General features: G+C 37.2%; 1 protein-coding gene across 15 annotated transcripts in view; it reads left to right on the top strand.

Moving 5' to 3' along the window:
• PARD3 (par-3 family cell polarity regulator) overlaps positions 1-14,608 on the top strand; it is a 445,231-nt gene that overhangs the window by 237,043 nt on the left and 193,580 nt on the right. For all 15 annotated transcript variants that reach the window (XM_066200202.1, XM_066200148.1, XM_066200211.1 and 12 more), the window contains 2 exons: positions 3,330-3,455; positions 4,858-5,237. In XM_066200202.1, the coding sequence (XP_066056299.1) occupies positions 3,330-3,455; positions 4,858-5,237 (506 nt within the window). The remainder of the gene's footprint in view (positions 1-3,329; positions 3,456-4,857; positions 5,238-14,608) is intronic.

Below are 14,608 nucleotides of genomic sequence, written 5' to 3'. Positions count from 1 at the left end.
ATTTATATTAGAAACTGTGTTGACGTACTTTAACTGGACAAAATTAAGCAAATTCAAGTATACCCATACATTTGTATGCTACATGGTTGTGTTTTAAAAAAAAAAGTATATACTGACTTTGCTACTTTATACCAGATGAGTTTAGATGCTTTCAAAATTTATATCTTCCTAATGCATGAAACATAATACTGAAGCTGTAGTAGAGCTCCACTTCACAGGATTAATGATGGTGGCATATGGCAGGGAAAAAAATCCAATTTGTTTTTAGGTTACTGCATATTTGCCATATCAAGTCTACTCTGTTTATCTCCAGTTGCTGCAACAACAAACATGAATTCCTGTAAAGTCTTTCTTAGAGTCTCATTCTTACATCTAACCATAACATGCTGAATAAATGCTGCTGAAATTGGTATGTTTTTGTTAAATTTTTGAAGAACATACATTTTCCATAGTTCTAGTTTTCCCTGCTACACAAACCCTCATTTGGGAAATTGTTTCTGGAATTGTCTAAAGGGATCTTTTGTGCCATGTGTTTATGTAAAAAATTAAATAAATTAAAAGGCACTGTGAGGAGCCTGGTTTCAGGTTTGACTCAGTCTGTTCATCCAGCCTTGAATTTGCACTTGGTGACTTTAGCTTTATATCCCTTGGTTAACCTAGCTCTAACGTTTGTTAAAAAGCAAAATCCTCATGAGCACCATATGCTGTGTTAGAGATGAGCAGTCTTGCATTAGAAGAACTTGTAGCCTTTGTTTAATGAGATTATTTACAATTTTGACTGGTAGTTTATTTATCTGTTACATTATTTTACTATAGGTTAGGATTAGTAATATTTTTACAGATTTGAGAGCCTAAGTGGAATAAATTTAAGAAATGTCAAACCATGCATAAAGGTGCATCTTGCATTAATAATTTGAAATAAATTGAGAATGTGAGACAGTAGAAAGCAACATTTCAAGAAAAATGCTATGTCAAAACTATTGATAGAGCAATTATTTTGTAATCATAAGTATATGGAGACATTGGGATGAAATAACCACATTATTTTGTATCACATATATTGTATTAACTTAAATTGTTGTACTTTGTGTAGATATTGTTTTGATATTTTTATATTTGTTATATTTAACCATATAAACCAAACACCCATTGTTACTACTATGTATGCTCTTGTGCAAGCATCGCATGCACATCCAAATTCTGAATTGTCTTTGGACATTACAGAGGAGTACTCCTGCATCAAAGAGCTGTTGGGCATCAAGTGAAAGAAAAGGAAGAGTAGACACAACTCCTTTCTTTCCTGCTCAAGTATTTTGTTGGTTTTCTCTTAAATGTAGCATTCTCTGTTTTATATTTGCTATGCCTATCTCTTCCCCATTTAGAGTTATGCTCTTCAGTAGCTTCACTTCGTGGCTCAAAGACAATCTCCCCAAAAGAAGTTCATCAACTCACAAGTGAAGAAGGCACAAACTGTTTTCTAACACATCAGTTTTCTATGTGTCAAAACTATAATTTTGATAAAAATAGTATAGTGAAGCCATACAAGTATTTTTCCTTTTTACTGTTAATATAAGTGTTTGGTTCTTCATGCAGCTATCCAACCATCTATAATTTCTTTATAATTATTTATCAGTTTTAAGAATCTGAGACTGCCTTCAACATTTTTTTAATGAACAGAAGGAAAAAAGGGATTGAATCAATATTTTAAAGTTTGTTTTGTTTTATTTCCTGTGACTACATAACCTAATAATGATCAGAAAATTGTAGTACAATAAATGGAACACAACATGCTCATTAGGTTAGTGTGCCACTGTTGTGGACTTGTAGAGTTTTTTGTCATGCAAATGTCTGACTCAAGCTTCATTTGATGATTTGTGCTGTCAGAATGCTTTATGTTGTTTTTCTTCTCACAGTCTGTTTACATTGTTTAGATCCTTTCAATGTCGTATCTTAATGTCTCTAGGTGGTTCCAAAATGGAAATACTACTAGGATCATTTCTCCTACTCCTTCATCTGCCTTGTGGGAGAAAACGTATGACTGTTCTGTTAAAAAATGTATTATGGCAATAAAAAAAAAGGCAATAAACTGGTAAATGAATATTTTAAAGCGAAGAAATAAGTGAATTTTGCTTTTCTGACCCTTTTGACGAAGTGCTCAAGTGTGTAGGTAACTCTTGAGCACATGAGGAGTTCTTTTAAGCACCATTGGCTCCTCATTTACTTTGAGGTATTATGTGTGAATGGAAGTGCTGTGATCACTGAAAGGTTTTTGCTTAAAAGACATGTGTGGTCTTGCAATTCTTGCTGATTTGGACCAATTATTTTTCATGCCATGCCTTGTAATGAATTCTGAAAAAAGTAATACTGTTGACTTGGGTGATGTAGGTTTGGCCCACTGATACATCCTGTGGGATTTCACTGTAAAGCTGATCTTTAAAAAAAAAACAAGGAACAAGTGCATTGTTGATGCAAGAATAATCCTGAAGATTGAGTTCTCCTTTGGGTAGAGAGTTCAGGTATAGAAACATCACTGGCTTTTCATACTATCCTGCCAGTACCTCAGAAATCCATTCTTCAGGGTCCTTTTTCATAATTTCAGGTTGAATATTTGTTTACCTTTTCTCTCTAAAAATGTTCTTAAGATGATACTGTGAGTAAGCACAAAACAGAGGGGACTATCTCATTGCACAGAGGCTGTCAAATGGAAATTGCCTTCAGTTAATTAATTTAAGATAAGCTTCTAAATTTAAAAAGAGCATTTAAATTTTTAATTTCCTCTTTTTTGTTTAATTAAAAAATGTTAAGATTTAAAAATAAAAGCATTTGGTTCAAATGAAATTATTGAATTCTCTATCCATCCCCTCATTGCAGGCTGCTTATTACATGAGATGACCCCATGTTTCACTTACACAGAAGGAGTAGTGAAGACTGTGGCATTCTCTGCTAATTCAGAAATTTAAATTTTGAGTTGAACTTATTCAGCTTCAGTTAACTAGCAGAAAAGGTGTCTTTTCTCAGATGTATGGTGCTTCTTGGAGTTTTTACTATACAGAAATCTTGGCCTTTTTCAAGAATTGATGTGCTGTCATCCTGCAGCCTGTTCATTCTTACTTTTGACATGTTTGATTCACCTAGGCATTTTGTTTTATGGAAAAGGGATAATAAATCAGGTAATTCTTGAAGTTATTTGAAACTGTGCTATCCTACTTCAAGGTAAAGATGGTTTAAAATATAGTTTCTGTAATGATCATGATAAAACATGAAATCAACAGAATTTTCTATGTTGCAAATTATTCAGATAGTAGTAATTTGTAATCTTGATGTTCCAGAACCCTGGGGCTGCTGGTGAAGCGGTTGGAGAAGGGTGGAAAAGCTGAACAAGAAAACCTTTTCCGTGAGAATGATTGTATTGTCAGGATTAATGACGGAGACCTGCGGAACAGGAGATTTGAACAGTGAGTGTTCTCACCGCACGTTACATTGCATTATTTGATCTTTAACGCTGCACCTTGGAATAATTTTAATTGGGAATAATAATAATAATTGAGGAAGGTAAGAAAAAACCCTCTAAGCTTGCCTTTCTGTTAAAGAAAAGATACACTTAGGGACATTATTGGTTTTTATATAGCCAGACTAAAAAAAAAAATCAGGATAATAATTGTCATTAGAGTATATGCAGTTCTCATTTGATTGTTTTTATACCTCAAATAGATTTTTTCTTCTTATATTGGTAATCTGTTTTTCTTGAAATTCCTATATGATGTTTGCTCTTATATTTGCAGTGCACCATGTTCAGTATAAATGGACAGCTTGAAGACTTTATTTTTAACATTTTAAAAATATGTGGTTTTTTGATTCTGTGAGAACTAAAGGTGCTGTATATGCAGAAACTTCCTGGAGAAGTCTGAGAGATAAATATTTGCTTAGTGGTTGCCTGGACTTGGTAGAATCTCAGAATTAATCAGAAAGACTTTTAAGAGGGAAATTAGATTGCAGTTCACACTCAGGTAAGAGAAAGAGAAAAATAGAAACGAGGTATGCAGGTAATGAGTGATTTCATGGATGATGATATTGTTCTGAAATCTGTAACACACTGAGGGCTAAATATCATTTGTTCTGATCATCTTATACTTAACATATATTTGAAATGTGGTTTTAATTTCTTTGACTCTAACCTGAATTGAAACATAACCCTGTACCATATGGTTGAAAGCAGCTTTTCTCTGCTTGTCCTAAGGTTCTGAATCACAGTTTGTGAAGTGTGTGAAGAGACTTTGTTGACTTTGTACACTTTGGACTGTGACCTTGAGCCCAGTGTCTGTCTGTACAGGATTGAGCATTTTTTTCCTATTTCTTAATATTGTATTCTGATAGACTACTGACTGAACAAAATTGAAGTGTAAGTTAGACTGGTTGCAAGATTGCATATAATCAGAAAATTGTGGAATACATAGTCTTTTTATAATTAGTAATTTTCATTCTAATAATTCTGTTGTCACTGTGGTAACAGTTATCGCAATTATTGCAATTATCAAGGTTCAAAACAAAAGGACACTGCAGTCCTGCTATAGAGCTGTCTGCATTTCCAGACTGTGGTTGAAATTTTTGCTTTTCTGAATCCAGTATTTGCTACATTAGTCGTTAAGCATATTTAACCATAGTGTTGCCCTAAAGCAGTAAACCTTAGCGAAAAGCAGACCGAATAGGCTAGTGAACAGATTCAAGTTTTATGGTTTATGCTCGAGTGCAATGTGTCTGTCAGCTCGCCTTGCTTAATTAACATTAGTAATTATGCTTATAATGTCTTGTAGTCTGCCAGTCCTAATTTGCTAATTTTCTGTTCGTTTCAAAACCTAGAGCCCAGCATATGTTTCGCCAAGCCATGCGTACGCCGTTCATTTGGTTCCACGTGGTCCCTGCAGCGAACAAAGAGCAGTACGAGCAGTTGTCCCAGAGCGAGAACATGTACTACTCCAGCCGCTTCAGCCCCGATTCCCAGTATGCTGATGGGAAAAGTATTAACAATTCTGGACTTCACACGTTACAAAGAATGTCTAGGGCAGGCAACCACTCTGATCAGACAGACTCCTACTCGCAGCTACCTCATAGTGTGAACTCATCAGGGAAACCACCCTCCGGCCTGGTACCATCACCTCAGAAAGTTCTCACCTCCACTGCCAACAGTGGCTATAACACCAAAAAGATAGGGAAGAGGCTCAGTATACAGCTGAGAAAAGGTAAGGCACCAGCGTGCTCCTCATACAGCAGGAGATGTGCGTGTAGGGTGTGTGTTCACACCCAGTGCCACCGTCCTGAGCAGGAAGGCTAGCAGGAGCACGGGGGTGCAATGGGTTGATTTTTGAAGCCGAGGCACTGAGTTGTCCCTGAGAGCAGGCCAGGACACCCACCCTGAGTTCAGTCTGTGCAGCATGCTTGCAAAAGGCCATTTTAAAGAGTGCTGTAGCATTTTTTTCTGTTTCTCAGCTAATAATGTAGTGCAGTAAATGCCTCAAATTCTGTTGGCCAAGACCCAGGGAGTGGTGAGCTATTTAATATAAACAGCTGAGCTAAAATGGCCCATGTTCTGTACTTCACAGTTATGACTTTTCAAATTGAGTTTTGGCTTTAGATTTTAAGAGTATTTTGGATCCAGTTGGTAAATTGGACATTCTAATTTCCAGCTAAAGCTTTCATCTTTTTCCACTGAGACGTTAAAAGCTTTGGTTGAGATGTAATGCGATATTTCCTGTCTTGGCCCTTATGCTAATATAATTTGAATGGGGGTGAGAGACACTATTTAAAGTAGTGTGTGCTTATCTCAACATCTGTGTTATATGTGCACATGTAGAGGCATTGGTACATCCATGAAGTTTTTATGATGTGAGAAAATTTGTTATTATTTCGTAGTTAATGTGTAGATGCTTTTAAGATGGCTTGAAGTATAATAAAAAGGCTTTTAGCTGTCAGTATTCTTAGCTCTTGGGAAATGATTTTTTTAAAGGATTATACATGCTGTAAGCTTTATCGTATTCAAATGAGCATGTTTTAGATCAGCTATAATTTGGTCTTTAGCAACAAGAATAGTATTTACATTACACAGCAGAACATTTCCCCATATGACAGTATTGTCCATGAACTTGGGGTACATTCCCCTTAAGATACTTTCTGTGCTTAATGTTAATAATAGTTATTAATTATTCTTTTTATTGGAAGTCATTGAAGACAGTGCATTGAATGGTAGAGATTTTGCAGTTTCACAGGTACCAGGCTACTTGTCACATTATCATTATGCTTTCCTTTCTATGAACTTCGCATGAACCACCAGATTGCTTCTTTCTGGTTGCTGAATTTTAAGCTCTACAAACTTGGATGACATAAGGTTGAGTTGACAGTTTGCTTCTGTTGTTGATGCTCCTTCAAGAATTTCTCTAGGCCATCAGCTCAGATCAGCCTACTTGGAAAAACTTGCTGTTATTGGATGAGTAAGGAATCAGTGTGCTTATAAATATACTCTCAGTCACTACTGTGATTTTTACCTGGGTTTTTTCTGTCTGTGGAAGTCTTTAGAAATATTACTTGGACAGTACATAAAAGAATTCTCAACCAGAAGTGGAAATAAACATTTCATGTAATTTAAAAAGCACCAACAAATAAATATATCATTTGGGACTATAATATTTTTCTGTCCCAAACAATTATGGTGTTATAGCTCCTCATAAGATGCAAGAATATAATTTTGGTGTGTTAGGGATTTGTGGCTCTGATAGGATGTTGTATTTGGTCATCTTCACTGGATACTGTTTCAGAAATACTCCCCCCAAGGCTATAATATAATTTATCCTTGCTGGCATTAATATCTTAGGTGGGTTTGGAATAAAGAAGATGCATGCTACCTGTTGTTGAAAAGTGATCTCTAAGATGCTTTAACATCTAGTTCATACCAGAAGAGTTTGATGGCTCATACAGCAGTAAGAACTTTGAAATATATTTAGAATATATTTCAGAAGTCTAAAGGGGATATTTTTTTCTAACAGTCAGCTTGTTTGAGAACACTTCTTATGGTAGAATGGCATCTAGCTCAGGTTATAGGTAAAGGTAGAAACTGTGTTTTATGCATGGTAAAAATAAAGAAAAATGTGCATAAAGAAAGATGCCTTTTTATAATTTCTGTCTTTCATTTGTTAATATCCAATGTAGAAAGAAGCATGCCCTCCCATTTTGACTTACATTTGATCACTCTGAGAACACACATATGGAACAACGAATGCAGCAATATGCTTAAGGATGCTCCAAGTATTTTGTTGCAAATATGAGTTCAGTAGGAATGTTGATTGTTTTTGATGATTATTTCTAAGATGTTGTAATAATACAAGCTTTATAGACATTTTACAAGTGCTCTTATTTGTAGCTGACAGGCAGCAGTTGTTTCATCAGTTAGCATCATTACTTTGAAAACTCACTTTGGGGTGCATTAAGGCATGCAAGGTGTTGGCTTGAAATTCAGTTTTCATTTAACCTGTACATTCTGATAATGGATGTAGTGTATGAGAATTGACTCTTTTTCGATACAGACAGGCCTTCTTTATTACAGCTGTATTTTTATATATTGCATAAGCTTTATGATGACAATCTAGAATAACCCTACAGTATGTGCTTCTGTAATTATGATTTCTTAATATTTATTGCTGATTTGGCATTTTAAAATAACCTGAACTTTCATAGGATTTAGCTGTTTAATAAAGTCAGAAGAGAAGGTCAGTCATATGTTTTAGTCCATGAGGAATGTTTGTTGGCTTTTCTAAATGAAAATGGATATCTGTTTATCTTGCCTTAAAGGTCAAGGCCTGAACTTTTAGCATATAGATGTAGGAGTTATTGCTGATATTCTAATGCCATTAAGGCTGTATAGCAGTCTAGCTTGATAGCTCACACAAAATAAGATAATGCGAGACATGGCAGTAAGCACATGTTTATATACATTTTGGTGTGAACTGATACACATTAAGTATAAATAAATAAAAATAGTTCTTTGCAGCTAATGAATAAAGAAAATAAGACCACTGATACAACACCCAGAGTGTTAGGACAAATGTTGACCTCATATGCACCAGGACACTCCCAGAGTGTTCCTTCTTTGACTTGTAAGTGTTTGAGCCAATGCAACTGAGAGGAATTTAGTCCATCACTTATAAATAATAAATAACCAATTATACAGCAAATGACTGTAAGGCTAAGTCTTTGAGCACTTAGTTACTCACAGCATTTAGCCTGATAGTCACTAAAGCATTCAAAAGACTGTTTTTCCATTGGACATTGTGCTACTCAGATTTCATATCTACTGCTTTTGATACTGCTGTACAAACATGAAGTAGTTGGTCTGGAAATGTAATGCTCATTGCATCATATGATTTCTATCTATAACTACATGTTTGTATAGCTAAATTAAATATAAAATTCTGGAAGTAAAATGTCATCACTGAGCTCATGTTTCTTAAGTTGGCCCTAGTTCCACCAAATATCTTGCTAATTTTTTGTCTGAAGTATTCAGTGCATCAGGACCTCAGTCCACATCTCCCCATTTCCAGAGGGTGACTTAGCCACTGACCATGGGAGTTGTGATTATCTCTTCCTTTTTAGCCTCTGTCTTGCAAAACAAGAAAAAGAAAGGGAAAGAAATGAGTGATACAACTGTCAGGAGAGCTGTAGCAGTTACCAAGTCCATCACAAACAGGACATAGCAGCTCTGTTCTAGAAGATGAGTCCTGAAACAAAGGAGGCACCTCTACACGGTGCAGGAGAGAAAAATGGGTAAATTGTAGATGTGAGCAGGATTAGGAGACTTTGCTCATCAGAGTTTCTTGTGCTCCTGTTAGGCTTGCTGGCCTTGCTGAGGCTAATAATGCCACATCTTGCATACAGAGCTGATCTGAAACTCTGCAAATCTGTCCAAGGGCCTGGGCATTCCATCTGTGGCACAGTGACACTCAGCCCTGCTGCACCCAAGCTCTTTTCTGCAAGAAGTCATTAGAGACCCAAATAAGTTGCCATGGATAGTTTGGGAGTATGCTAATTTGAAACGGCATTGTATTTGCTCTGGAGTGGAGCACATCTATGGACAATTACTTGCTTTGCTTGGGTTCATATAGGAGAGTGTACAAGACAGAGCTCTGAACTTGTCTGTAAGATATCCTGCGTCATGTATCTGAAGTGTACAGATTTATATGCATTTTTCATTATACTCTCCTGTTTTCCCCACACAGTTTCTTGAGCCAGACTTTGAACTGACATTTTAAATTTAGGTTTAAAATTTCTTTTGAAGTGATATGTTCGCTTAAAATTCCTGTTCAGATGCAGAAAGTGTTTTTGTCACTTTTGAAATGAAGCATGTAGATGCCTAAATTACTTCAGTGACCTTGAGAAATTCAAAAGTGAAGCAAATAATTTTGAGCATTATTAGTCACTGAAGAAGCATAAACTGCATGAAGTTTCATCTTTCCGTTTTTTAAAACCACTTCTGATCACCATTAGCAGGCTGTAGCATAAGGGGAAAAGTACATTTCTATTAGGTTGATCAAAGATCTTCTTGAGTGGTCTGAGCTTTGCTTGGAGAAAAAAAACCCTCACTTGTTCCAATTCACTCAACTACATAAAAATGGGCATGCAATTAGTCTTGATTGAGCATGTGGCTGCAGAAATTTTGTAGACAGCTGAGCAGTCAGCCTTCTAAGCAGTCATTTGCATGTACAGTAAGCCTGACTACACATGCACAAATTCTGAAAATATGGGGCTTAAGCTTAAACTAGGAGCAGTAAAATGGTCTTGGTTAGTTTAGTGATGCCCCTTGCAACAAGAACATATTTGCTGTCAAATCTTACATGAGATTCAGTCCTTAAAAAACCCCCTGGTTTCCAGTGCGGAACACTAGGGTAATGATCTCAGCAGTCTGGAGATCCAGATCTGGATCTGGATCTCCAGAAAGAGTCTCCTGTGAAAAAACCTGTTGGGAGGACAGTGTCTGCTCTGACTTTCATCAGAGAACATTTGGCCCTTCTGCTTAGTTTTATTATAATGTTCTCTCTCTCTCCTTATTCTCCACCCCAGTATAATCTACTATTTTCATTAAGTGGCAATGCTTTATTTTTTAATTTTTGTGTCACACACTTTTTCTACCTGCAGTCAGCCTTGCTTATTGTTTCAGGAAGGGGCGAGTGTGCTCTTTGTCTGCATGAAGAATCTACACTTTCCCCTATAACAATCCTTTATTCTATCTGAAGACTGTTCACCCACATGAGTTTTCCTTGTTAAGGTTGCTCTGAAATGTTCTCTGCCTTTCTTGCATAAGTACTAAAAAATGTGGTGCCCAATTGTCAGTTTCTAGATGTTTTCTATTGTTTTAGAAGTGAAATTTTCTGTGTTTCTTGTTGTGGTTTGTAGTTGTTTTTTTTAATTTAGAACTTGAACTCCCTGAGAACTCATATGAATTTTCTTAAATTAGACTTGAAGGAAGAGCATGATTTACTTTTAGCCCTGCTTACAATGCTGAAAGGCAAGACAAGAAAAGTATTCTAAGATGCTGACAGTGTAGGTCCTTCAGTTGTTCTTTACTGGTCTCTGAACCAGTGTCCTTTTGAGAGGAATGAAAACACTGCAGAGGTGATCCTGGCTTTTTGTATTGTATCCTGTTTGTGTTTCTACCCAGGAGCACATTTTGCTCCTAAGAATTTAGACCTGCAGTTGGTACTGAATGAGGAATGCACAACTTCTTGTAAAGGATAGCCTTAGAAAGACAGAAATGTTATGCCAGACACATTCTTTCCACAATCAAGAAGGTAATCCCAGCACTAGCGAGAAATTAAACACTTCTTCTCTGGGAGATAAGAGACTAGTCACCTGTAGTAAAATTTAATAAAATTTTTAACATTCTGTCACTTTATGATCAGACTGCTTCCAAATGAGATTATGATGTTCATTTTCAAAATATGTTTAATTAAATTATAGGAATGGATTTTGCTCTCCCCCTTACCTTAAAGCTACCAGAACTTTTTTCTTCCAAAACAGCAAGTGACACATCAAATCTGCCACTTTTCTGTTAATACAAAATAGATCTTTTACCATTGTAACTGCCCTTTTTATTAGCTTCAAACTACTTTGTCTTCAGCTCAGAGCTGGCTGAGCCCTTGAGGCTAATGAGACTTTAGAAGGGATGTTCAGCATCACATTCAAGAAAAAAGGAGAACTGTAACTTGTCAAGAGAGCTGGATTTATCAAAGAAGCCTAAGAATTTCAATTACACAAATTAGTGGGTATCTTTTTAAATGTTATTAACACTTGGTGTAATTTGATCATTGTCAGAGATGACTTCTATAGAAGGAAAAAAATGTTTTCTACCCTTTCAAAAATTTACCCTTTTTAAAATCTAGAAAAGATTAAGGGGAACATAGCTCAAAAAAAAATTCTAAACATTGCAAAGTAAAGCTTCTAGCTGTGTGTAGGATGATTCCTGTGTTTTCTAAAATATGGAAATTTCTTCTGTTTTCTATTCATTCTATTCTGCCTGTATGTGTGTCCAGTCTCTCCTGCATTACTAGCATAAATCAGAGAAGCCTACAATATGTTTGCACAGTTCACTCATTATTATAATGCAGTTTTACACCCTAAGAACTGAAAACATTTTAGCAGCAGGAAGATATTGAGATCTTATATATATTTCTATCAACAGGAGAATGGAAATGAATGGAGTGGAGAGAACTAAATCAAGTTATGTGTATAAAAAAGAAAAAAAAATTAAAATCAATTCAGTCACAGAAGTCATATTTATTTTTGTCCTCGGTTGGATGTATCCATTTATTTCCCAGTGTTGTGAACATCTAATTTATATATAATAAGCATAGTAGTTTATGAAGCCGTATCATCCAGCAAAGAGCAGCTATGGGGCATGAATAGCCAACTGAAGCAGAGAAATGGTAAAAGGAAAATTACACCCAAAAGCTGCCTCATGCAAAGCTGCACACAGCAGCGCAGTAAAATACAGCCTAGTTGAGGCCCCTTCTTTTTACAGAAACAAGTAATTAGAATATTCTTCTGCTAATATCTGGGCTCAGTGTGGATTTGTGACGTTCTGCAGGCTTTGGTAGAGACTTTCTGGAGATTTGACAGCAGAAAATGCCACAGTCCAAATTTATATCCTGTGTGCATTTGTAATGTGAACATTTCAACTTCTGTTTTTTCCATGGGGGTTTGAAGTGCTGTGTGTGAACCAGACATCTGTAATGATGCTGTAATCAGGCAATAGGGATTAAGCTTATTAATAATGAAATATTGTCCTGGGAGTGCATTCGTGTTCTGATATTACTTTAGAAATTTTAGCAGACAAAACCTGTACTCAAAGAGAAGTATTCATTGCTGATCCTTATAATAAGAAAAAGATAAATTCCATAAAAAGCTGAGATGTGACTTAAAAAAACCTTATTCAGATCATCTTCACATATTGCAGGGAATTAAAGACCTCTATGAATGTTTGAAGCATCATTAAAATTGGGAGGTTTCCTAAGTAAAATATGGATGTTACAATATCTAGTATTTTTTATCTCTATGTAACAGCACAGATAAATATTGTATTTGCCTGAAAGTGGATGAAGACTTTCAAATTCAAATGTCAACTGTCTTGAATGCTGCAGAAGAAAGGGAAGTTGTCCCAAAATAATTAGCCTAGAGGAACTGATCCATGTTTCCTGAACAATAAGATCTATGTGCCCTTACTGTGTCTACAGGAGCACTTAGTTTTGTTCAAGATGAAGATTTTAAAAGTTTGTGTCATGCCCAGTTCTGTCACCTCTGTCAGTTTTCTTCTTACTGTGATTTCTGTCTTGATTAAAAAAAAAATGTATTTTCATAAATTTTAATCAAATGTAATTGTGCAGATTTCAGAAATCTGTATGTTGAGTACTGGGTACTATATTTGACTTCTGCTTTCTTTTCACGTGTGAATATTAATCTGCTCCCTAGGAAAGTAGGTTTAGCAATTGAACATAGGCAACAGAAATTAATTAATTTGTAGAAATTAAGTAACACTGTGGTGAGTTGACCTTGGATGGACACGAGGTGGCCACCAAGCAGCTCTATCACTTACCCTTCTCAGCTGGACAAGGGAGGCGAAAGACGGCAAAAAACTTGTGGGTTGATATAAGACCAGGGGAGATCACTCACCAATTACTGTCACTGAAACCAACTTCACTTGGGGAAATTAATTTAATTTACTGCCAATCAAATCAGAGTAGAATAATGAGAAATAAAACCAAATCTTCAAACATGTTCCCCTGACCCCTCCCTTCCTCCTGGATTCATCTTTACTCATGAATTCTCTACCTCCTCCTCCCAGCAGTGCGCAGGGAGGGGGAATGGGGGGTGCAGTCAGTTCATTACATGTTGTCTCTGCCACTCCTTTCTCCTCAGAGGGAGGACTCCTCACAATCTTGTGTTGCTCCAGAGCGGGGTCCTTCCAATGGGAGACAATCCTTTGCTGGCATCTCCAGGGTCAACCTTACCCACAGGCTGCAGGTCTCCAACAACTGTTTCGGTGTGGGTCCCTTCCATGGGGCCAGTCCTTCAGACATGGTTGCTCCAGTGTCAGTCCCCCCCAGGGTCACAGATCCCTCCAGCAAACCTGCTCCAGCATGGGCTCCCCTCCATGGGGTCACGGGTCCCTGCCAGGAGCTTTCTCCAGTGCAGGCTTCCCATGGGAACAGCCTCCTTTAGGCATCTCCCTGCTCTGGTGTGGAGTCCTCCACAGGCTGCAGGTGGATCTCTGCTCCTGCATGGACTGCAGCGGCACAGCTGCCTCTCCATCCTCTTCTCTATGGGCTGCAGGGAAATCTCTGCTCCAGCACCTGAAGCACCCCTTCCTTTTTTTCTGCATTGACCTTGGGATGTGCAGAGCTCTCTTGCTCGCTCATGTCTCTGGCTGCTGTTGCAAAGTTTTGTTGTTTTTTTTTTTTTTTTTTTCTTCTTAAATACATTAAACACCTCAAATGGTTCAGTGGTTGTGTGTCTTTCACATGGTTTGTGTTAAACTTCCCAGGGCTTGTAGCTGGTGATGGTTTCATAGAAGTTTGGTTTCTGTCCCCATGACATTTTCCAAAGGTGTGTGCTCTACAGCTTTTAGGGACCTGCCTGGTTTTGCTGAGTCCCAACTGCAGGTTGCCATTGTAGGTTAGCATAAATGTAGGTTGGGCCTGTGTACGCCTAGCAAGGCAACTGGAACTGTAGACATGCCTTGACAACCTCTGAGAAGTTTCAAACGCAAGCTGTAGGTGCTGACACTGTGTTGGGATGCTCTACACTGCATGGCCAGCTGTTTTCATGCTGCATTAAGCGTCCCCAATAGATTTGATGTGTAATGTTGAGGGGGGACTGGCAGGTTTTTGTAGAGTTTCAGGGGTTGTTGGTAACATTGGGTAGATTGTGTCTTCGAGAGGATCACAAACCAGCTTTCTGTGTAGTAGGAAAGGCTCCTATTTGTTCTCAGCTTGTGAATCCCAGAACTGCTGATATACTTCATTTCTCTGAAATACAGACAAGTCTCATTTGCTGTATTTACTGGACTCCCACT

This window comes from Chamaea fasciata, unplaced genomic scaffold, assembly GCF_029207755.1.
Source record: "Chamaea fasciata isolate MVZ Bird 193981 ecotype frontalis unplaced genomic scaffold, bChaFas1.0.hap1 SCAF_1, whole genome shotgun sequence".
Lineage (NCBI taxonomy): Eukaryota > Metazoa > Chordata > Aves > Passeriformes > Sylviidae > Chamaea > Chamaea fasciata.
The sequence above is the reverse complement of the archived record's forward strand: the minus strand, read 5'-3'. Positions and strand labels throughout refer to the sequence as shown.